This window comes from Nilaparvata lugens, chromosome 2, assembly GCF_014356525.2.
Source record: "Nilaparvata lugens isolate BPH chromosome 2, ASM1435652v1, whole genome shotgun sequence".
NCBI classification, from domain to species: Eukaryota; Metazoa; Arthropoda; class Insecta; order Hemiptera; family Delphacidae; genus Nilaparvata; species Nilaparvata lugens.
The window spans coordinates 76,068,673-76,092,121 of record NC_052505.1 but is presented as its reverse complement, the minus strand read 5'-3'; the positions used below and the strand labels follow the sequence as shown (position 1 = coordinate 76,092,121).

The following is a 23,449-nucleotide window of genomic DNA, read 5'->3' as shown; positions in this document are numbered from 1 at the left end:
CTGCAATTAAAATTGAACTTTTAATTAAAATAAATCAGCTTAACTGAGTTTTGCATGTAAAGTAAATACAAATAATTTCTGATTAATTACTATTTATTTATAAATACAAATAATTGCTGATTAATTACTATTTATTTAGAAGGTTTGTTTCACTTTTTTATGATTCAACAATTCCATTTCATTTATTGTTCAGTCATTTGAAATTTGTATGTTTGAAGATGTTTGCTTCGATTATTTCCAGGAGTCTATCCAAGCAGTTTATAACTGGCAGTTTGTAAATTCACTGAAATTATGGACAGATACACTGTGCGCAACTCACAGCAAATCTCAAATGCAATCATTGATTTATCCACTGGTGCAGGTAAGTTAATATCATAGGAAAAACTTTGCTTATTTTATAAAAAATCAAGCTAAATTCAATCATTATCATTCTTTACTACTTCGTTTATGATCTAGAGGTTCAAGTTTTTCAAAATGTTTTGGTAAACATTGTTTACAGCCTTAACTGGCTGTTTGTCCACAGGCATTCCTTCAATAAAAATTTAATGGATTACTTATGGATTAGATGATTGAAGCTAGAGCTCTCAACTCTTTTCAATGTTCTTAAAAAAGAAAAGAACATTTCACAATACATAAAAAAGTCTAGTTTAGACCATTTTTGCACTTGATCTGTTTATATTGTCAATACTGTTTATAATTTACAAATTACAAGGCTCCAAATTGATTAATAATATTTTTCTGTGTCATCGTATTTCAGATAATCATTGGGTGCGTGAAATTGGTGCCTACCACGCGATACTACCCTCTGAGGTTTCACTGCTGTCAAATGCTAATCGATCTATCCAGAGCGACTGCAACTTTCATTCCAGTTCTGCCATTTATCTTGGAGGTAGGTTTCACAATCTTCAGACAAGAAGTAGTAATAATTCGATCATCCACCAACACACAGATAACGTCTCTGTTTGCTGGTGTGAAACAACCCATTCTGCTCACTTCCTGAAAAATTGAGAAATAATTAGAAAAATTAAATTTTCAAAAAAATATTGAAATTCTCCTAATGAGTAACCCTCAATTCAGAATACAGAAAGATTAAATTTCCAAAAAATGATCACCCACTAACACACAGATAACGTCTCTACTGGTGTGAAGAAATCAATTTAACTTGCTTCCTAAAAAATCCAGAAATTAGAAAAATTAAATTTTCAAAAAAATATTTAAATTATTCTTATGAGTAACCCCCAATTCAGAATACAGAAAGATTAAATTTCCAAAAAATTGATCACCCACTAACACACAGATAACGTCTCTGCTGGTGTGAAGAAATCAATTTAACTTGCTTCCTAAAAAATTCAGAAATTAGAGAGATCAAATTTTCCAAAAAAATATTGAAATTGTCTTAATAAGTAACCCCCGATTCAGAATATAGAAAGATTAAATTTCGAAAAAAGCTTGAACTTGTCCTAATGAGCAACCCCCAATACATATTCAATGAGTTTTATGTATTTTGTACCTGTTTTTGATATTCCGATTCGTGTGACTATATTTTACTCTCTAGTATTTCTATTGTTAACATATTGCTATCAATATTGTTGATATGACTACTATTACTTCCATGCATCATGATTTACTGACACTATGATCAGGATTTATAGACTTGGATAATTATTTATTATTTTCTCTACAGGTTAATGTTGTATGGTGAGACGAAGGTAATTCTTCTGAATACTTCAGGAACGCTTACTTAGAATTTACATTCTATTTTCACGATAGAATTTATTCTACTATAATCTATTCTAGATTCTACTATAATATATTCTTATTTATATGAAAAGTAGTCCTGGCTATAGAGATTGTATAATCAGTTAGATTGTACAGTCTCTATCGTCCTGGCTTTTCAAAATCATCCAATTGATCATTTTACTTGTCACCCTTCTTTTTAGCAATGTATCATCATCGAATAATTGTATCGTCATCATGTGTTGTATCATCATCGAATAATTATTATTCTATAATAATTATTTTTTCAATGATTATAATATGAATATTAATCATTAATCGAAGAAATATACAACACATTGCTGAATCATTACGAGATTATATATTGGGAGACGAAATTATTAGTGTTCAACAGCTCTTCTATTATTTTGATTTCTCATCATCATTACGATTCTCCCTGCATTGAATTAAATACATGTGTGAATTTGTTCTATTGAAGGTACTAACGCAGACAAATTTCGAAAAAGGGCACAAAAAGGTGTCGATGAAGCCGATGGACTTCACTTGCGTTCTGAAGTTGTCGCAGTCACAAAAGCTGGAGAATGCCTTCAAGGACGCCACCATTGAGCAGGTCTACCGGCTGACTCTGCTCTCTCTGGCCACCGAATCGCATCGCATGAGCTTTCCCGACTTGGCCCTGCTGCCCATTCTCCATGTAAGAATTCTATTTCTTAGTTATAACAAATAATTCGATAATAGTATTTAATATTTTTTAATATATAATTCTAATAATTCATGTTGCCCCACATAACTATCAACCCAGTATCAATAAGGTGTTCTGCATTTCAGAACAAAAACAAAAACTGGAGAAATGCCTATTCCTTTTTCGAGTTTTATCTGTCTGTCTGTCTGTAGTTTTCTGCTCGTAAGCAGGTCCTTCTATATGGCAGCAGCCCTCCACTCTCTTCTATTCTCTGCCAGTCGCTTCGTTGCATAGTAGCTCATCCCCTCCTTGATGTCGTCCAACATTTTGTATCTTCTTCTCCCTCTTCCTCTTCTTCCCTGAATGGTCCCCTCCGTGGCATCCACCAACAAGCATTGCCGTCTCATCCAATGTCCTAGCCATCTCCTCTTTCTTCCCTTTATCACCTCCAGCAGACTCCTTCTTTCCCCAACCCTCCTCAACACCTCCTCGTTTGTAACCTTATCCCTCCAACTGATCCCCTCCATCCTTCTCCATATCCACATTTCCAATGCCTCAAGCATCCTCTTATTCTCCTTTCTCAGCGTCCAAGTTTCTGCACCATACAGTGCCACACTCCAAACATAGCACTTTATTAGCCTTTTCCTTAGTGTCTTGTCCAGTTGGCTACAAAGAATTCTCTTTTTCTTATTGAATGCTGTTTTTGCCATAGCAATTCTTACTTTGATTTCTTTGTTGCATTTCATATCCTCTTCCATTATGCTTCCTAAATACTTGAAAGATGATACCTGTTCACCCTCCAGTACAGCATTCCCCATTCTTGCTCTCCCTGCACCAATTCTCATGCACTTTGTCTTCCTGACGTTTATCCTCATTCCATACCTCTCACAAGCCTCATTCACATCTCTCAACATTCCATTCATCATTGTCCAGCTATCAGCCAGGATCGCCATATCATCTGCAAATCTTATGCACTCTATGTGTCTTCGTCCAATGCTGACTCCTCTTTTGCCATCCAAACATTCCTGCAATATATCCTCTAGGTAAACGTTGAAAAGGATTGGATTTAGTTTTATCTAAATCCGCATTTTGGTTTTATGTTACTTTCATTCTCTTAAGTGCCGGTTGCACAAAAGCTGGTTAAATTTTAATCGTGATTAATTTCACGAGAACCAATCAGAGAAGGCGTTGTTGAAAAGACGGCTTAAGAAAGGACGGGCCTAAGAAATTAATGTTTCAAGAGTTTGATGTATTCACTAGATAAGATGAACTCATAAAGTAACAAAACGACAGAACTCAGAAAAATCAAGGAAATAGGGAGATTTGTCCAAGGGTAATTAGCTTTTCTCTGATTGCAAACACTTTGATTTTGCTTGTGTCACTTATTTGCGGGACTCGATCCACGGACTCCATGGCATCAATAATTTATCAACGACTACATTACAAATGTTACAAAGAATCCTTCACAAACGGTATTACTGAAATCAGTAACTTGATTTCCGCTTGTAACAGTTGATTGTTATGTTTAAACTTATTTTTCTCTCTATATACGCTTATTTAAAATCACAATTATCTATTTATTTATTCATTACAAAAACAAGGAAGACTACATGCATTACGCCCAAAACAGTCTTCACTGCAATTACCGTAACAATCATATTAAGCAAGCTACTAAGAAAAAATATGGTAATTTAGTACATGCAATTCACAAATCTATTAGTTTTAGCAATGTTATAAGCAGTATAAGAAAAGCATAACTTATAACAAGTAAATATTATGACCAATACACTACAGAATCTATACATTGTTTAATAGTCTGGAAATCTTTGTGTGGAAACAAAATACTTGAATCATGATCACTGGACAACGCACCAAAAAATATCACTTGGTCTAGCGGTAGTTGAAAACTCAATCTCCAATATCCTTAATCCATTTTTATAATAATTGAGTACTAGGCTTTTTGCGGTAATCGTTACATGTAATCAAAAATTAATATAATGTTTGAATAAAGAACCGCAACTAAATACAGACTCCCTGTTGTTATTGCTTATTTACAGAGAATATTATTCATTCACTCACTGGAGCACTTCCAAGTCCGTTGATCGCGTTTTATCATATTTGTGATCGATTTTATGGTTTTAGAGTCAGATAGATTTAAATAGAATTGAAGGATGGTTGTCATTCTAGTCTAAAATTATTTTTGATTGATGAATTTCTCATTTTAATCGCCCTGTTTATTAAACCGAATTCATTTATACAGCTACTTTACTTATTTACAATTCGAGTGTACATCAAGATTTTTTCTGTTTTAGTTCTACGACTCAATTGTCTTAGAAGTTATGAATGTCTTATGATTTCAAAATCACAATGATTTTATACCAACATGATTTTTTATAAGTTTGATCAATGTATCTAGAATACATTGTATTCTAGGTACCTTGAGTTTGATGAATTGCTACACAAATTACTTTTGCACTTCAAAATACTGTATACGTTTATATTTACATTAAATTTTTTGTGATTTTTTTCAGCTGAAAAACTTTGTGAAGACTAGTAAGATGAGCAAGTACATTCAGAAGCTGAGAGGTGCATTGAACAAAATCATTGAGAACTCGAAATTCATTGAAAATGAAAGGAAGAAGTTGACGATGAATTTGAATGATACAAAAGCGGTTGAAGCATGGGAGAAGACAATACTAGCTAAGGGAACTCCACTCAACACGTTCTGTACATCGTTGATGAAAATTGTTGCTCAACAAGAAGCTAAAAACGCTACAGACAATGATAAGGTAAGCTGAATATTACGTGACTGGATAGACAATAATTTTTCCATATCCCTGTTCTTAGGAAGAATAGTTATTTTACTATCTGAAAGGATAATTCATTATTATAAAATTTTATTGATAATTCTTCTGTAATTCAATACTCGAGGCTCATGAAACAGGTATCTAGCGGGGTGAAATTCACTTCATCAAGATTTCAGTTGATCAGGAACCAGCCCGGCTGATCTGATGAAAATTTCAGTATGGACAGTTTTCAGTACGGTAGGTTTCTGTTGCATTTACAAAGTCCATTGGATACAGTATCATATTATGTTTAATTCTATAATTATCATATACTATTATAATACCATCATAATAGCCATTTAAAAGCAAAAACCCAACATTTAACTAACTTCTCACTAATCCCTAACTTCTGTATAACGGTGTAGCTGTCTGTATTAGTCTTCAAGAAAACGTGACATTCTAAATGGCTCAATTTCCCATTCCTTGAATTACCTCGAGGACTGGTCAAAATAGGTACTCGACAAACTGATGTACTTCCCTATCTAGGCTGTGTTTAGGTAATAACCTGTTTCTTTCTGGTACGAGTTATTTGATTCCAATATTCGAGATACAAGCAGCTGATAGTCACAGAAAATACACTTTTAAAACCCCGACGGTACAGCGTTGCCATTAAATATATTGGAATACTTGGGTTTGTATTCTATGTATGAATATCAGAAACATATATAGAAAGTAACAATATCGCACAATATGGCAACGCCGTTATTTGGTCGGCTGGTGGCTCCAGTGTCAATCCATTTATTCAGAGTCTAGTAAACTAGACTAGCTTTCTTCCACATAACTGAAGTACCCGGAAACGCTTGTAGTATTTTGGCGATACTAGTTGCTGAATTCATAAACTAGATTGCCAACAAATATAGTGTAAACGCGGGATAAGAAGTATTTAAATTATTGTTTCAATGAATTATCACAGTAGGCTCATGGTCAGACTTATTGACAAGCATCAGCTACTTGTTTCATGTAAACATTGCTGTCCTCATTGTCGTCATTCGACTCTTCAGTCTGGAACTCGATCCAACCGAGATCAGCTCAATAGGCTTAGTAGTCATTTCCTGCTGAAAAGAAGCAGGAACCGCTAAATTACAATTTGTTCTTATGAGAGTGTTTACACTTTGACAGCACCAGTCTTCTCAGACTTGGAGTCTTCACACAGCTGATTTCCTAAATTCGGATTCCCAAAACAATGAACAATAATATATCATAATTTCTCATTATTGGGGAACAAGTTTAATTATAAAGTACCAGAGTTCAGTCATTGACATTTGTCTTGTGTACCATTACACTACACATAGTGACACTGAATTAGTTGGAGTTCACTAAAATAATTTTTTGTGCTTTTATTATTTTTAATACGTATTCTACTGTTCAATTCTGATGCATTATTGTGTTACAGTTGGGCCACTTTAAACTCCCGGTATTGAAGAAAGGAGAAAAGAAGAGAAACAGAGAAGATAAAGAAGTGAGAATACCTTTGTCGGACAGTGACGATGATGAGGATGAATCGGCTCTTCTCAGGTATGTAATTCAAAATTTGTCCGTGTTTTAGGTTGCAACGAATGCAGTATTTTCATTTTGTGTTGTTTTATTTGAAAAATGGTCGGTTTTAATTCAATTTGAATATCTCATTTTATACTTCTATCTTTTACATTCTAATAAAAACGACCTATTTTTGAACTGTTGGTAGTTGTTTTTTTTTGTGATAAACTTTGATATAAGTTTATATTCAATTCGTTGACAACTCTTCAGTGATTGTTGGGCATGAAATATTCGAAATTGTAAGACATTAATTGAAATTCTATTTAGAAATTTTAGCGGACACCAATGTCACTATATCACCTCCCTTACCTACACAAAGCAAAGTTAAACGTTTATTTGGGGTATCATCCTCAAAATAGTGATGTCAAGTAATGTGACGAATTGAATTGAATAATGATCGAAGAGTTTTACTATTGAAAAACTGCACTTATCTGGCCTAACCAAATTCATTATATTAATAGAACTTTAGTCTCATTAAAAAGGGTATATTCAGTATTTTGTATAAGTTTTACGTGAATGAATCTGTCGAATAGTGATTGCCACTAAGGTTTCAGTTGCAGTTTATTTAACCGAGAAGCAAGATGAAAGAATTGGCTTCTTCCAAATGCTTTTTAGATAGTCGCAGAAATGCAAAAATGATTCATGATTATCCTATATAATAAAGACTTTCATCGCAATAGCTTAAGTTATCCAGAATACTTTATTACTCCTAGTTCCTAGTTATTTTTTACTTTATTACCTAGGTAGTCGTTCCCAATCGTTCTGCTTCATGAAGAGCATTGATTCCCCGTACCTTTGGGGAGCAACAGTTCTACGAAAGCAACATTTATTTCTAATTACATTTCTATTCAAGCAATTAATGAATTAATCAAATGTGTGTATGATTATCCTGATTGTTTCAAATTTTCTTTCAAATTTTGAAAATTTTCAAATTAATTATTTTCATTGATTCAATCAACTCAACTATTTTCAGGATGGATGGAGAACCAGTTCAAAAAAAGCCAAAAGCTTCAAAGAAAACAGTCAATTTGGAGGAAACTAGGAAGAAGAAGAAAATTAAGAAGAATATGACCTTGAAGAATGCAAAAGATGATGACGATGACTCAGTAATAGATAGAGAGGATGAGATTGTAGATTTTGATGTAAATGATTTTTAAATATTTCAATTAAGATTGCTATTCTTGTGATGTTAACCGTCTTTTCATTTGAAAATATAATATTAATTTACAAAAACATAATTCTATGTAAATTTAAATTGGAAGTTATTTATTATTGTTCTCCCATACAGATTGATTTCCGTGTATCGTCTTCTTGTAATAATGAATTTATTGTTGTTGAGGCATGTACAGAGGGATTACTAGGTCTACCTACTATCGGAGTGGTCACAGTCGAGGCCCGGGTTCAAATCCCGGCTCGGGCAAGATATTTTTCTCGGGCCACACCATAATCTGACGTGCACTTGCACAAAGGCTATACGCATTCAATGTGAATATAGCCTGTAAGTGTTAGCCTATGAGTATTAGTGAGTAGTCTATAAGTGTATACCTCCATTGGGAGGTATGTACCGGTAGCCTAAGTGGAGTAACCTTGGTGAGTATAGAGGGTAGCTGAAATAATCGGTTCATTCCTATTGAAAATAATAGATTATATTTTATTCGTCAAGAAAAAATATTTTTTAGTGAATAAGTCTTCATAATTGAGATTAAATATGTTAATTAATCATATTTCTGCATTGCTATAAACGATCTGACAACTTTGCGAAGCTGGAAAGGGATAGCGCTATCTGCTATCATATCTGACTGGGAGAACACAGGCGGTGTCATTGGGAGGAGCTGCTTCCTGTCCACTCCCTGTGAATTTTGGGGTACCTTAGGGTTTAATATTGGGGCCAATCCTGTTTATCATAATGATCAATGGCTCAACTCTCCTCTTTGCTGATGATACATTATTGCTGTCTGGTATTGACCTTCAGCAGGTGTTGGAGATGCTAGCCACAGAGAAGAAAGCAATTCCTTATACTTTGTGTGCCAGCGGAGCATCTGCGGTCTTCAACTTCATGGTTCCAGGTCAATCGTTTCCAACTGAATGAGAGCAAGACTCAAAACATTATCTGCAGCTTGTCGTGAAGTCTGCCTCATGATCAGGAACCGGTGAAGCTGCTGGGCTTTATATTGGATTCGAAACTCAGCTGGGCTAGCCACATCCAACAAGTGACTAGGAGACTGTTCCTGTTGCTCAAGCTGAGGGGACAGGTGACCTCCACTTATCTGGTCATGGTGTATCATGGCACTTTTTCAATGCCATATCTCCTATGGTCTACTCATGTGGGGTCATTCAGCCAAGGTTGTGGACATACTGAAGCTACAAAAACGGACTGCTAGGATTATAAATGCAAGCGAACATCATGCACATTGCATGTCCATTTTTCGTAGGCTAGGTATCCTAACAGTAGTCAGCCACTTCCTTCTTCTCTGGCCCGGGTATATTAAAAAGAATCAACAAAATTTGTTGACTCGGACTGATGTACATCACCAGGCATCGAGTGCTGTTTGACATACCCAGAGTGCGCCTCCAGATATCGCGGGTATGCCACAGGAGTGCAGCTCTCCGCCACTTCAACATATTCAACATACTACCTGCAGGAGAGAAGCAGTTGGATACCAGCGATTTGAGAGGGTTGTGACCGGTTTTTTGAGAGCCAGGGCTTATGATATCCAGGAATTTTTAAACGATGACCTGTCTCAAATACTATCTGGCTTATTTGCCAGTACAAAGTCAAAGAACAAGGACTTGGATATCAACTATAGTGAGGTCCAAGTTATAATGGCAGTGTTTGATTAGCAATGGTGTTGCCATCCTTGTCTATCATTCAACAAAGCGTATAGAGCTATCTCTTTCTCGCATTGTTCTGTTGCCAGATCGTCTTTTAACAATGTAGAATTAATTAACAAAATATTCCATCTTAATAATAATTATGAAATTATTTAAAAATATAATCTCTTACTTGATAAGATATAATTGATTATTTTAAACGAGAATGAACCGTTAATATTACACCAATAAACATGAACCAGCTACGGTACCGTCTAAGGGAGGCATTGACAAGACAGAGGATCGGCAACGTCTTTCTCCTATCTTTCTCCACTGCCATTATAACGTGGACATCACTGTGTGATTTTTTCTTGATTGCTGCCATCTTGATAAATAAGTTTTTTTGTTGTTTTGACTTTTATTGTGACAATGACGCCATCGATCCCACAAGTGAGGGTATGCTTTGTCAAATGATGGACAAATGTAGTAACACCAATCTAGTATTACCATCATTATAACGTGGACCTCACCTATATAGGGATGGGGACTCTTGATATGTTTACCTTCTTACTTTACTGGACAAAACTGAAGGTCAAAAATTTTATTTCAAACTTTCCCTTTTTTGAGAACTCATTGTTCCCACAGTAAGGTCCACCTTTCCAATTGCAGTGAAGAAAGAGGACAGCATTGCCAATTATTCTCTGCTCTGCCTTACCACTGCATTCATAGAGAATACCTGATTATATTTTATTTGTCATAAAATTAAATTTTTATAATTTAATAATAAATTTTCATAACTAAGATCATTATTTTATAAATTACGGTACCGTAATTGTATTACTACGTTGTTAAAAATTGATCTATATAGCTACTTTGCAGAGGTGGAAAAGCACTATCTGCTTTGTCGAATGACAGAAAAGGATATAATATATGAAACATCAATGTTAATAAAATACTGCCATCAAGTGGACCTCACCTTGCACTAAAGGCTCCTTTAAGAGTGTTGCATTCAATCTGCAAAAAACTATGAAAGATGTGAAGAAAGTTAAATATTGTCGGAAATTTTGTGAGAAGGCTAGGTCAAATTTGGGTTAGGTTGGTTGAGATGGGTAGAAAGGATGAGGTCTTTTAAGTTGGAGCAAGGAGGATAAAGTATTAGCACGGACTAAGCATATAGTGTATGCATGTATAAGCATGTAGTGTTTCTTTCCTCTGTGGTATTAGTAAAGATAAATTAATATGAGTTGGAGTACCTATTACACCAAGTTTTGGGTTTAAACTATGTTTATAAGCTTTTAATTTCAAATTGGTTCATAGTACAATCCGATCCAATTGTATTTTCAGTTTTGAAGTGAATTAAGCACAATTCAACAAAATAATGCCAACAGAATATAGATATAAACTTAATATGGGTACTCTCAAAGTACACTTAGTTATTTTATGTTAAGTCCATAAGGTGGGCATAAAAACCCCCAGGGACATGTCATGAGAAAACAAACAGAAACAAGTAGGCCAGTCGACCTACTAGTCCAAAAGAAAAACAAATAAAAGCAAGCAGAGGAAAGAAATTAATTAAAAATAGGCGCTTACCAAGCTGCTGTCCAACATGAAAAACTCTCGGAGTGAGTACAAAGGATTATCCAACAATAAGTCTCTCAGGACCCTCCGAAATTTGCCGGCAGGCAGATTCCTAGCCATCACCGGCAGCTTGTTGAAGAGCCTGACAGATAGATGGCCATAGCTCGATCGTGTCCTGCTCAGTCTTTGGTAGGGCTCGTCCAGCCTCTGTCTCCCTCTAGTCTCATGTGAGTGAAAATTCTGCCTTCTTACAAGCTCCCCCACATTTGCATGTGTTCTGCAGAGGGTCTGAAGTACATAGAGGGAGAAGACTGTGAGGATTCTCTCTCTCACAAAGAGGGGACGACAATGGGCAAGACGCTCAGCACCACAAAGGATCCTCAGGGCCCTCTTCTGAATGAGTAACACTCGTGAAACATCTGCGGCTCCACCCCAAAGTGTGAGGCCATACAGGACAATGCTCTGGAAAAAACAGAAATAGCAGACCTTAAGATAAGAAGCAGGAATACAGGATTTCAATTTCCTGAGCATGAAAACCACTCTGCTCAGCCTGCAACAGACAGCCTCAATGTGGTCAGCCCAAGAGAGCTTTCTATCTAGAACGAACCCAAGCAGCTTCACCGGGAAAAAATCATACTCATCCCCATTTCTTAGGCTGAATATGATTGACTGCATTTTATCATCGTTGAGAAGAAAGAGGTTTGCAGGAAGCCAGTCCGCAGCAAACAACCTGGTCTCCAACATCTCGGCCCTCAGTACATCAACTCCATGACCATGATCGTAAAAAGTGGTGTCGTCTGCATAGCAAACAACACTTCTGCCATCCATGCAAGCTACATCGTTTACTGAAATCAAAAATAGAAGTGGCCCCAGGACAGAGCCCTGAGGCACACCACAGTTGACACAGTTACTTATACCAGACAACACACCATTAGCCAGTACAGCCTGCCTGCGGCCCCCCAGGTAGGATTGAATCAATCTAAGAGGGGATCCACTGACCCCATAGTGCTTGAGTTTTCTCAGAAGGATTGAATGATCAAGCGTGTCAAAAGCCTTGCTGAGGTCACATAATGTGAGCCCAGCAAGCTCACGCCTCTCAAGCTCTCATAAATTTTACGCAGAAGGAAATCGACAGCATCCGCAGTCGATCTTCCTTTTCTAAAACCAAACTGGGTGGCCGCAAACAAGCTGCACTGCTCACAATATTCAAGGAGCTGCTCCGCAATCACAATCTCAAAAATTTTCGAGATTATAGGCAGAATAGAAATGGGCCTATAGTTAGATGGGTCAGTTTTATCTCCCTTCTTGAAGACTGGTACTGTCTTTGCAACCTTCAGCTCATCAGGAAAAACGGCCTGTAAGAGACACTGATTAACACAAGCAGTTAAAGGCTCAATAATAGACAGTATGATGTCCTTAATAAATAAGCTAGACATATAATAAATGTCTTTACTTGAAGATTTGCTCAAGCTAGTCACAATCCATAGAACATCCTCACACGTCACAGGGCGCCAGGTCAGGAGCTGAGAGTCTGGAGGGCGAACTGAGGCAGCCAGCAGGTCCACCGCCACTGAGGAGGAAGCTTGGATCCCCCCACGGATCCTATGAATCGAGTCAGTCCAGGTGTCATGCAGATCATCCGCAGAAACAGGAATAGTAGATGGCACTGAAGAACCAGTACTTGCTCTGATAATACTCCAGGCAGCCTTGCACTTATTGGGAGACCGGTCAATAAGTGCAGAGTTGAACTGCAATCTGGCCATCCTAACTGCCTGCTGGTAAGACTTTTTCAGGCCAGAGTAGATTCTCCTCGAAGATGGAAGTCTATCAGCTCGAAATTTCTCATATGCCACAAGCATCAGGTCACGCAAATCAAGCAGTCCATCTGTGACCCAGGCCACTCCATGCCTCTTACTTTGTCCCTGGAGGATCCTCTTTAGAGGAAAACAGCCATTGAAGATGCATAGGAACTCATTGAAGAATGATGTAAAATTCAGCTCAGCACAGGGGTGAACCAACAGCAGGTCCCAGTTGATATTATCCAGGAGCTGGAGGAAACGTTGCTGTCCACACTGTATAATGGGCCTCACCCAAACATGCCGCTGATGCCTCACAGGCTCAGACACCAGACTGGACACCTCAACTGTGCATTCGAGTGCCAGGTGGTCACTGAGGAAAAGGTTTAAGGGAGAGCACCTAATGCAGTCATCAATCCTCAGGGTTGAAGCCACATTATCCAGGCAAGCATCGAGTCTAGTGGGCCGCCAGTTGGCCAGATACATGTCCAAGGATCGAAGGAGATTGATAAAATCTTTAGCCCTGTTATCAGCCTTCAGCAGATCCACATTGAAGTCACCTCCGATCACAACCTCAAAGCTTGGGTTTACCCTGGTAAGTTCAGCAATAAGTTTCTCAAGGGCAAGGAGGAAGTTCTCAAAATTCCCAGCTGGGGAGCGGTATACCAGAACAATATACAGTCTAGCAAGCTCATAAGAAACACAGGCAAATTCATGAGCCTTATCCATGCAATGTGTAGTAACATCAACACGTCATGCAAATAGGGCATGCATATCCACATCAATGAAAATGGCCACACCACAACACTGGTACTCACTTCGACTATGGAAAGCAGCTAACTTATAGTTAGAGATGTTCAAAAGTTTAAGCTCCTCAGGGCACACCGGCACATCCAGTGTTCAGACAAACACAGTATTTTGTACCTTCTGTACCTCACTTCGTGAACCACTCATAAATCGTTTACTTTCAACTCGAGCAATTATCAGTTTTTGATCTGTTGTGTTCGGGTATAAGTGTATAAGATTTTCATATTTTTTGTAAAATTCTAATTTAAAGTAGAGAAATATATCATTCTCATGTATAAAATGACGCGATGCAAGCCACCTATAATTTTCGATATATATTATTATCTTTTATATTAATACTATATCCGGTTCCGTTCTTAATTGGCCTACGTGGGAGGTGGGAGGCTTTCTCTGCCACTTTTGCGTTGTTGTGAATGTGAATGTTGTTTGTTGCTACTTGTCAACACTGTTTGTTTTACTTTTTCATTCGTTGTGTCCAGAATAAAAACCTGCAATTGCATAATTTGCTAGTAAGTGTAAATAATTTATTTTTATGATTCCTTTGGAAATCCTTACTGCATGATAGTTTTGAAACAGTCAATTGAAATTTCATAATGTTGAGAATACTAAAATGTGACTTTGTTACACAAGAAATTATACTGTATGCTATCTCAAATTAAAAAAATATTGAAGTTATAAGCCTAACAAGTATTGAAAAATTGTCTATTTCACCAATGATTACTTTTTTAAATGGAATTTCTTCTTTTAAATGTAGGTTATGCTGACCTTGTGCTTTTATCAGGTTAAAAATAAACAAGTCATATTTGCGACCTAAAAACTACCAGACCTGAGCCAGCCAGGTCACTCGATATTCTTATTATACTAATGTCACTTCATTTCTTTTATTAATTTTATAGAAGGCTTAACATTCTTTAGTTGAGAATCAATGAGGTAGAATAGGAAATTACATGCATGTTTTGTTGCAGAGTTGTGTTATATTTTTGATGTATCAAAGATCAATACTTTTACATTACCTATTCGTCGCTTACGTAACTACAAGGCTAGAACCATCAGGTGATCAGCTGTTCAAAAGCGTACACTTCAACCCGTGTTTACATTGAAAACCCTATGTTGAATGGAATTTTTCGTGAATAAACGTTAATAATTCAACTGATAATCACTCTTTTCGAATAAAGACTTGTTATTTTATTTTTCCAATTCAAATTTTAACCTACATCATAAATTTCAAGGGTAGTAATCATTGAATTATATTAATATTTTTAGTTGTTGGTTAACCAATTTGTAGGTTACTTGTTTCAAGATAGCTTATTCAAATTCAAACTTACTTCTTTTACAAAAGTATCAAGTTTAGCAGAGGCATGGTTTATAAATAAGAATTATGTTATTGAACAAAAATAAATTATAAAAACATTGTTGATAAACTGAATTAGTTTCTTTCTAAACGAATTTAAGTACAATGTATTTACGGTTGCGCTCAACTCTATTCTGGAGTTTAAGACTAAATTCATTATTATTTCAAAACTTCCAAGTAAAAAAGTGTTGATTTTAAATCGTGTAGGATAAATATATATATATACATATACCGTATATATGATTCATGGCTGGCATACATTTAATAGAGAATGAGTTACAATTTATAAAATAGTGTACCCTCGTAGGTCTACAAAATTAACTGTATAGTTTAACACCGTAATTATTTTATTGAAATTATGACATTTACAATCATGAATAATATTTCAATTGAACTACTGTATATACCTATACTTTCTTCAAAGTTTAGAATCATTAAACTGCCAGTAGTGTTTTGGATTACGGTATGTGTTTCCTCTGACCCCAGAACTGTGGGTAATTGATAAAGGAGAAGTTATTGAAGATCGTGCTGTAATTCAAATAGCAGAGCTTCAAAACTGAATGAAGTATGAACATATCAGTTTTTGACATTATATTTTATATTAATATATATTAGGTAGAAGTAAAATGACACTCATTCTTTCACCAATTAATCTATTTACTCACCCGGATAAGTAAGAAAGTCGTGTTTCAGTTGATTCGTTGTTGATTATCCATATTTATTACCAATATTATTACAATGTATTGTATTTTGATAACTTTAAACTGAAAAAGCACATTCTTTTGGTGTAACGACGACCGTTTAGTGCTGGTGTTGTACATTCTCAAGCCAAACAGAAACTCGAAACGGTCGTCGCCACACCAAAAGAATGTGAGTGTTTTTCCCTTTAAAGTTATCAAAATGAAATATAGTTAATGTTCAACCTTCTAGTGGCGCACTAAGACACTACCTCCGTAAACTCGGAGGTGTAGTGACTGAGACCGTAATTGAAAAAAATTTCAAAGACGACCAATACGGTATGCGCTTTTTCAAGAATTGACAGAAAAATGTTGTTCAGTTATAGGGTCTAGAAATTTAAAATAACTAAACCTTATTGACTTCTATATCGCCCAGAATAGGCGATTTTTCTGCTCTTACCAGCGTTTTCTTAGCTTTCAAGAGAAAATTCTTACGTTTGGTTCAAAATTTCAGGTAACTTGAGGTGTATTAGTTATGTAGGCTATTGAAAGGGCTTAGAAGGTGTGCTAGAAATTGGCGTTTCCAGTGTTTATCTGTGTTTTATCAGGATTTTCAAAACCAAATGAGCAGAAAATGTTCAAATTTTATACACATTTTTAGCATATGAAATAACAGTTCAATGAATGAAATGACAAATTTATAGCAACACTGAATTGGGTTATTAATTGCGCTATGATTCCCCTGCCATTTAGCAGATAATCTTAACTCAGCTGGGGGACTCTAGCCTTTGCATGTTAGAAGAGACCATCATGAATATTAATATAATTTGTGCAAGAGCGCGCTTAATTATGCATAACCAAGCGTGCAGACAAGAAACGTACAATATCTGAAAAGAGCAAAAGGAACACTAGCTCACACTGAAAGCGTGCTTGGTTGCGTTCAGTGTAAACAACGTGTTTCAATAGCACTTTTCAAATTTTGTTTTCTGGGTCATGCATGATTCTACGTAAATTTGCACATATCCATTCAATGTGATCATACAATTATTCTCATGTATCAGGATATTATTCATATTATTACTGTTGTGACCAAGAATAAATCTTTCAAGTAGTATCCTACCAGAGCGTCAATAGACATATCATTGGTTCATTAGCGCTATTGAAGAATATGCATAGATTTTTCATGATATGACATGGTCTTACATATGATATAAATATAAAAACTCTGATATCTCACTCTGCAATAAATTATTATTTACACTGTATCGATCAGCCATAACCCATAAAGAATACTTTACTTACTTACCGGCACAGTACTTACTTCCGATGAGTAAGATGTACTGTATTCCTCACGGTCCTGGATCGGGGAATCGTCAAATTTTCAAATTGTGTCAAACTCACTTTGTTAAGAGTAGAAACAGATTAGATAAAAATGATTCATGTAAGTTACTGGATCAGGCTGAATATTGAAATCCTTTACTGAGTAAGCTAGCAGTATTATCATTGATCACATATATTCGTTTATAATAATATTGTTAGAGATACCGTAATGTATGTTCTGTTACCTACACTGCAAAATTTTTCTATTTCAAGCCATTCTTGTTATGATTTGATAAGAATTCTTATTCCAATAGTGACTTATATAATAAAATGAGTAATAGCCTACCAATTTACCTTTTCAAAAAAATTATGTTTAATCTAAAAATTCCTTAAATCTAATAAAGCTATAAATATTAGCATACTACAAAAGCCGTGGTTGTAATTCCTCTCGTAGAAATTGAGCAATACTGTAATCAAAATTGAAAAAACAATAGGTAGGCCTAATTCAAAGCTCAAGCAACTCAACTTTACACTATATTACTATATTTTTTTACAATAATTGAAATACGTGTTTGAATTTGAAAAAGCTAATTTAAAACATGGGTAACCTACAAATTGGTTAACCAATAACTAAGAATATTAAGAGAACTCAATGATTACTACCCTTGAAATTCATGATGAGAGATAAAAATTGTATTGGTAAAATAAAATAACAACCCTTTATTCGAAAAAGTAGTTATCAGTTGAATTATTAACGTTTATTCATGAAAAATTCCATTAGACATAGGGATTTCAATGTAAACACGGGTTGAAGTGTACGCTTTTGAACAGCTGATCGGCTGTATGTACTGGCCATGAGTTGTAGGCCATGACCTATTCTACTGCTTAATTATTCTGTTATGTTGTTAGCAACGGGTTGGGTAGCCAGAGTAGGCACGGAACTGTTGGTGTTCGAATGCAGTGTATACAGATTATGAATAAATTAATTGATAATTAACTGAATTCAGTTTATTTTATAAAAGATTTAACACGTTCAAAATTTATTAATTGAAACTTAAATTTTAAGGTGCAGACATCAGAACATTGTTCATTTAAATAAAAACACCAATCCAAGTATTGATTCAATTGACTTTAATTAATTAATCTGTCTTGAATGATCTTAATTATTTTTCAAATTAATTGATTGGTTTTATTAACTGTATTGATTTAATTTCTGATTCACTTTTTTTCCTAGTTCTGTTACATTTTAGTTCTCAAGATTTTATTCTATTTTATTTTGTATTAGGCTATTAGCAAAAAGGAAAAAATGTTTTTAATTGAATTGGTACCTACTTGATGAATATACATTTATTAGAGGTAAACTTAGAGAGGCCTATAAAAAACCAAATGCATACAAGTAGTTGAAAGGCTGAAATGAATTTTTATGCTGAAGTGTCATATTTTTTATGATTCATGAATTCATTTTTTATTCAATCTATTTCATTATAACATATACAAAACAATACTATCAAAATACTATTTGAATAGCCTACATTCAAAAAGAAGGTTGATATTTTGAAAAATTTAGTTGAGTAGAGAAGTCAAGTGAATTGACGACCTCTACCACTAATTGTTTGATTTGTCTTTAAAATGTTTTGTTTGTATGTTGATTTAGGATGGGTGATTGATTCATCAATGAATTCATTCTCTATTCAATTTATTTTATTATTACATAGTAAGAGCAATACTATCAATATTTGCATACATTTGAAAAAGAAGGTTAATATTTTGAAAAATTTAGTTGAAGTTTGAGAAGTTTTAGAGAAGTGATTTGACCTCTACCAACTATTTGTTTGGTTTGTCAAATGTTGTATTTGTATGTTGATTTAGGATGGGTGACGAGGTGAGAGGTCGTGGACGTGGGCGGGGAAGAGGGGTGAGGCCCCCAGCGGCCGGGGGGCCGCCCGCAGGACCCACACAGCCCAATCAGCCGACAAGGGGCGGAGGGGCTAGAGTGGCCCAGCCGGGGCCAGCACCACAGGCGGGGCTGCCGGGGCGGGCCACCACCAGTCGTGGCAGGCAGCAGGCATCTGGGGGCAGCGATGAGCTCACTTCAGCCATGAGAGGACTCGCTGTCAAACAGGAAGTCACAACCGCTGGCCCTTCAGGTTCTGGTATGTTCACTTTCTAAATTCATCATAACCTACAAAGAATTGCAATTTGACAATAAGTTTTGTAGGGATTAGTGAAATTTTTGGTGCTTTACAATATGAGCTTGCATGCTATTGACACATTTTGTTTAATTTACAGGAGATACAATTGGTAGAGGCGCTTTGCGAGGCACTCGAACCATAGAAAGACCAACGTTCATCCGTACTAAGCCGGATAGTTGCGCAAACAAACAAGGTGAGTCATTTCCTCTCTCTCTCTCGACTATTCATTTACTAGTCATACTTACTCCCTGGGAAATCTATGTCCGTGTCGACATTTTTTGGCCGCAGGTGGATAAATCCTGAGCATCTCCACCAAGGGCCAGACCACTTTAACCGGTTTTCTAAGGCGACAACTCAATCGGCCAATCGGAGAGTTTCCTGTCCTGCCGAATCTGAAAACGTCTAAAAATTGCTTTTATGGGCTAGCCCTATAGGATTTGACTTGCATCATCTTCCATGATGGTCTTGCACGTGGTCTTCCACGATGTTGCCTTCCGGGGGGGTTGTCGCTAACTCTTTCTCAAGTTTGAACCCTTCTTTTTTCAGTTCATGCCAATCCCACCGAATTATTTTAAATTTCAATTCACCCATAATGCCTGGGCTATTGTAGTGGTCCCTGATCTCTTTGTTATTTTTTCTCCTTCATTCTCCTTGTTCGTATGTGGGCCCATATACAAGGGTTAGTGAAAATAATGGAAACATCTTAATATTTCTTTTATAATGATAATTTGATAGTAGGTTTCATTTCTACTCTAATTTCCGAATTAGAAAAATTACTTTTCTTTCAATTTTGGTCAGCCATTTTGGATCGATCCACCATTTTGATTTTTTTTTAATGGGGAAAAATTGTTCTCTTATACATGATGAAAGGTGGTCATGTACAGGTGATCATATAAATCATATCGGCCTACATGATTTCGATACAACATTTGAATAGAAAATATCACTGGAACTTTTTTGTAAAGCCTCAAACACATGGAACCTGCATTTCAAAATTAGTCAAAATTTAGCATGGAATGTGACCTTTAACATAATTTAGAACAGTTCCAAACACCTAACTCACCTTCGGCCACTTATATATTTGATGTGGAGTGCCCCAAATGAGTAAGTTGTTTTGTATTGTGCAGGTGTGACTGGTCAGAAGGTGGTCTGCACAGCCAACTATTTCGCTATCGAAACGAAAGCAGATTGGCACCTGTACCAGTACCGGGTTGACTTCAACCCCGAGGAAGACCGCACCATTATCAAGCGTGGGCTGCTGTCCAATCATCGCGCTCAATTGGGCGGCGGATTTGTATTCGACGGAACCATGTTATTCACCCATCAACGTCTGGCACCTGATGTAAGTTGGCAACAGTTTTGAATTGCTTATTAAATTACACTGCCATTATTGAGCTAGACAATATTGATTTGAAGGTACAACCAGCTTGAATCAGTAACAATAGTATGTTCTCCACTATAATTCAGTTATTGCATTTTGCTTTCAGCCAATGGAACTAGTGTCAAAGAGGAAGCACGATGATCAATTCATAACGATGACTGTGCGCATGGTGGATAAAGACGCCATCAAGTATGGAGATCAAACCTATCTCCAAGTGCTGAACATCGTCGTCAGAAAATGTATTGCCAATTTGGATATGATTCTATTGGGGCGCAACTACTATGATCCAAAAGCTAAAGTGAGTATTCTAATTAAGAGTCAGCATTTATTTCTACTTATTACGTTAATATATTACAGTAAGTTAAACAATTACATATTCATTGTTGAACTACTGCATTAAATTTAATGTAGGGATAAATGGGATTTCTAAATGTTTGTCATCCAGATTAAAAAGATTTTTACGCATTCTTAGGAATTTTATAGATAAGGTAGATTGACCTGGACTGTTTACCTAGAGAAAATATGAAGTAAAATATATAATTGGAAGTATTAGTTCTAGAAAAATACGAGACATGATTGGCAACGTGATCGCTCTGTTAAGCTATTGATAAGTTATTAAGATCCATGCGCCTGCTGCTCCTCTTGATATAATTATTTACAGTGAAAATCTAAAGCTGTAGGTTCACTCATCTGTCAGCATCATTATCAGTTCACATCATTATTGTTGCACGCACAAGCTTGGATGTCATGTGGATACCACCTCAACAAAAGTATAAAGGAGCTTGCTAGGGTTAAAGACAACACGTTGAGTTTATCTGTGATTGTCTCGTAATGTAGATAAGTTGAAGGCGGCACACTACTACCCTTGTGTGAGGAGACTTCAAAACAAAGTCTGAATGGTGAAGATACTAGAGCAAGATATTAGGCGTGCAGAATGTAGAAAGAGCTAACAGGTAGGATTCAAGTCTTCCTACCAAAGGTACCTTGCTTGTAGCCTATGTAGCTTCTAAGTAATTATTATTTTGACAGGTGAATCTGTATAATTTTAACAGTGTATAACACGTCAATTAAATATTTAAACTACATCTATAATAATAATTGTAAAATAGGATTGTAACACCCGAAACTTAACAGTTTATCGTTTGATGAGTCATAACGGTAGATTTTTCAACAAAACCAGCTACATTAGTATTGCAATTTAGAATAATCTACAATGTGTTCTGAAAAGTCAAGTAAATAAGTAGACCTATGCTAGAATTACTTTTGTCAAAAAACCGCGAGAATATGATTTTTTGTTATTAATATTCCTTTGGGTCAATCCCGTAAATATTCATATTCAGATTAGAAAATACTTCAACCCACAATTTTGCATTCAAACAACTTACAGGATTGTTTACATTTTCGTATTTTTATTTTTTTCGTATATGTCTTTCACTATATAATCTTAGCTGTTAATCAACATGGATTTCATATTTTGATGCCAAATAAGTCATCATGATTTATTATTTGGCTGGCTCGCTATTTATATTATGGGTTGCTTGTTGGAGTAAGTGATAATGCGCCGGCCTAATAATCAAGAGAACCCGAGTTCGAATCTCGCCCGGGGCAGAAGTTTTTGACCGTAGCACAATCACATAATTATATACGGCCACCCCGTCTTTCGGAGGAGACGATAAGACGTCGGTCCCCACTACCTAAAAAGTAGTAGTCATCTCTCATCATCCCTCTCATTCATTACCCACGCACAAACCTAAGAGCTTATGTGGGCATCACCCTCAGTATTATTATTATTAATTATTACTTTACAGATAACAATTCCTGAATTCAGCCTTGAGTTGTGGCCTGGATATCTAACTTCGATGCGCCAACATGAACATTCTTTCCTACTTTGTGTGGAAATAATCCACAAAGTGCTGCGTAAAGATACGGCTTATGACCTGCTGAATTCAGCCCAGCAGAGAGACTCCGCAACTACCAGGTAATTATCATTCATCCAAATAGGCTTTGGTTTTTAGCTGCAAGTTTGATGAATTGTATTTGGAGTATGCATAAGTTGGGTCGCAGAATACCACCAGCCCTGAAAACCTGCACAACCAAAAAAAAGGGACAAATTGGGGTATTTCGTCAAACTGGGACGACGACAAACTAGGTCTTTTTCTCGTTCCAGCTTGTCGCTTCACGCACACAAGCTTGGTTTACTCGCGGAAATCCACCACCCCTGGCCGAAAAATTCTATTGATCAAACGTTGACAAAGTTTTCCAACTCGCCGAAAGTGGCATCTTTCTACATAGATTTAAAATATAATTATTAATATAATAAGCATTCTATTTCAATATAATATTAACATTTTGTATAAGTGATGAATAGTATTACATTTTATTCATCATATTCAACTATCAATTCCGAGTAACTGGTCAAGCAGTCAACGGTTCGGTCAATAGAATTTTTCAGTTGAGTAGAGCCAGTATGAGGATCATTAATAATATTAGAAGTAACCTATAAAATAGATAACGCAAATTCACCACCTTCCCTGATCTGAGCACCTAGCCTATAAATATCTTGGTTTTGTTTTCAATAGTTAGACATTCAGACTTATACACCACGAACACATGCCTTATGCTTTTCATCAGCTAATGCCATGCTCATTATATCTGTATTTCTAAAGAAAGACAGTGAACAGAACGGGTGAACTATTTTTGTCCAAATCTCAGCTTTTTCATTCAGATTATTGACT

The 23,449-nt window shown here is 36.0% G+C and overlaps 3 protein-coding genes and 1 long non-coding RNA gene across 5 annotated transcripts in view; 2 read left to right on the top strand and 2 right to left on the bottom strand.

Annotated features, from left to right (window-relative positions):
• The window catches only part of LOC111050524 (nucleolar complex protein 2 homolog), a 25,842-nt gene extending 17,786 nt beyond the window's left edge, over positions 1–8,056 (top strand). For both annotated transcript variants that reach the window (XM_039421740.1, XM_039421741.1), the window contains exons 9-14: positions 242–361; positions 758–889; positions 2,216–2,431; positions 4,951–5,208; positions 6,659–6,780; positions 7,775–8,056. In XM_039421740.1, the coding sequence (XP_039277674.1) occupies positions 242–361; positions 758–889; positions 2,216–2,431; positions 4,951–5,208; positions 6,659–6,780; positions 7,775–7,958 (1,032 nt within the window). In that variant the 3' untranslated portion in view covers positions 7,959–8,056. The remainder of the gene's footprint in view (positions 1–241; positions 362–757; positions 890–2,215; positions 2,432–4,950; positions 5,209–6,658; positions 6,781–7,774) is intronic.
• LOC120349982 lies at positions 360–14,309 on the bottom strand. The gene is made up of 3 exons (XM_039421742.1): positions 12,644–14,309; positions 11,203–11,652; positions 360–996 (listed from the first exon to the last, which is right to left on the bottom strand). Exons 1-2 carry the CDS (start codon positions 13,713–13,715, stop codon positions 11,552–11,554), a joined length of 1,173 nt encoding a protein of 390 aa, XP_039277676.1. The 5' UTR covers positions 13,716–14,309; the 3' UTR covers positions 360–996; positions 11,203–11,551.
• LOC111058563 (piwi-like protein Siwi) overlaps positions 14,172–23,449 on the top strand; it is a 17,793-nt gene continuing 8,515 nt past the window's right edge. Inside the window, 7 exon segments of the mRNA XM_039421739.1 lie at positions 14,172–14,302; positions 19,005–19,294; positions 19,431–19,526; positions 20,461–20,675; positions 20,821–21,012; positions 22,523–22,676; positions 22,679–22,692. Of these exon segments, the coding sequence (XP_039277673.1) occupies positions 19,012–19,294; positions 19,431–19,526; positions 20,461–20,675; positions 20,821–21,012; positions 22,523–22,676; positions 22,679–22,692 (954 nt within the window). The 5' untranslated portion in view covers positions 14,172–14,302; positions 19,005–19,011.
• The window catches only part of LOC120349983, a 22,014-nt gene continuing 17,594 nt past the window's right edge, over positions 19,030–23,449 (bottom strand). The window contains exon 2 of the long non-coding RNA XR_005570558.1: positions 19,030–19,323. This is a non-coding gene — a long non-coding RNA (uncharacterized LOC120349983). The remainder of the gene's footprint in view (positions 19,324–23,449) is intronic.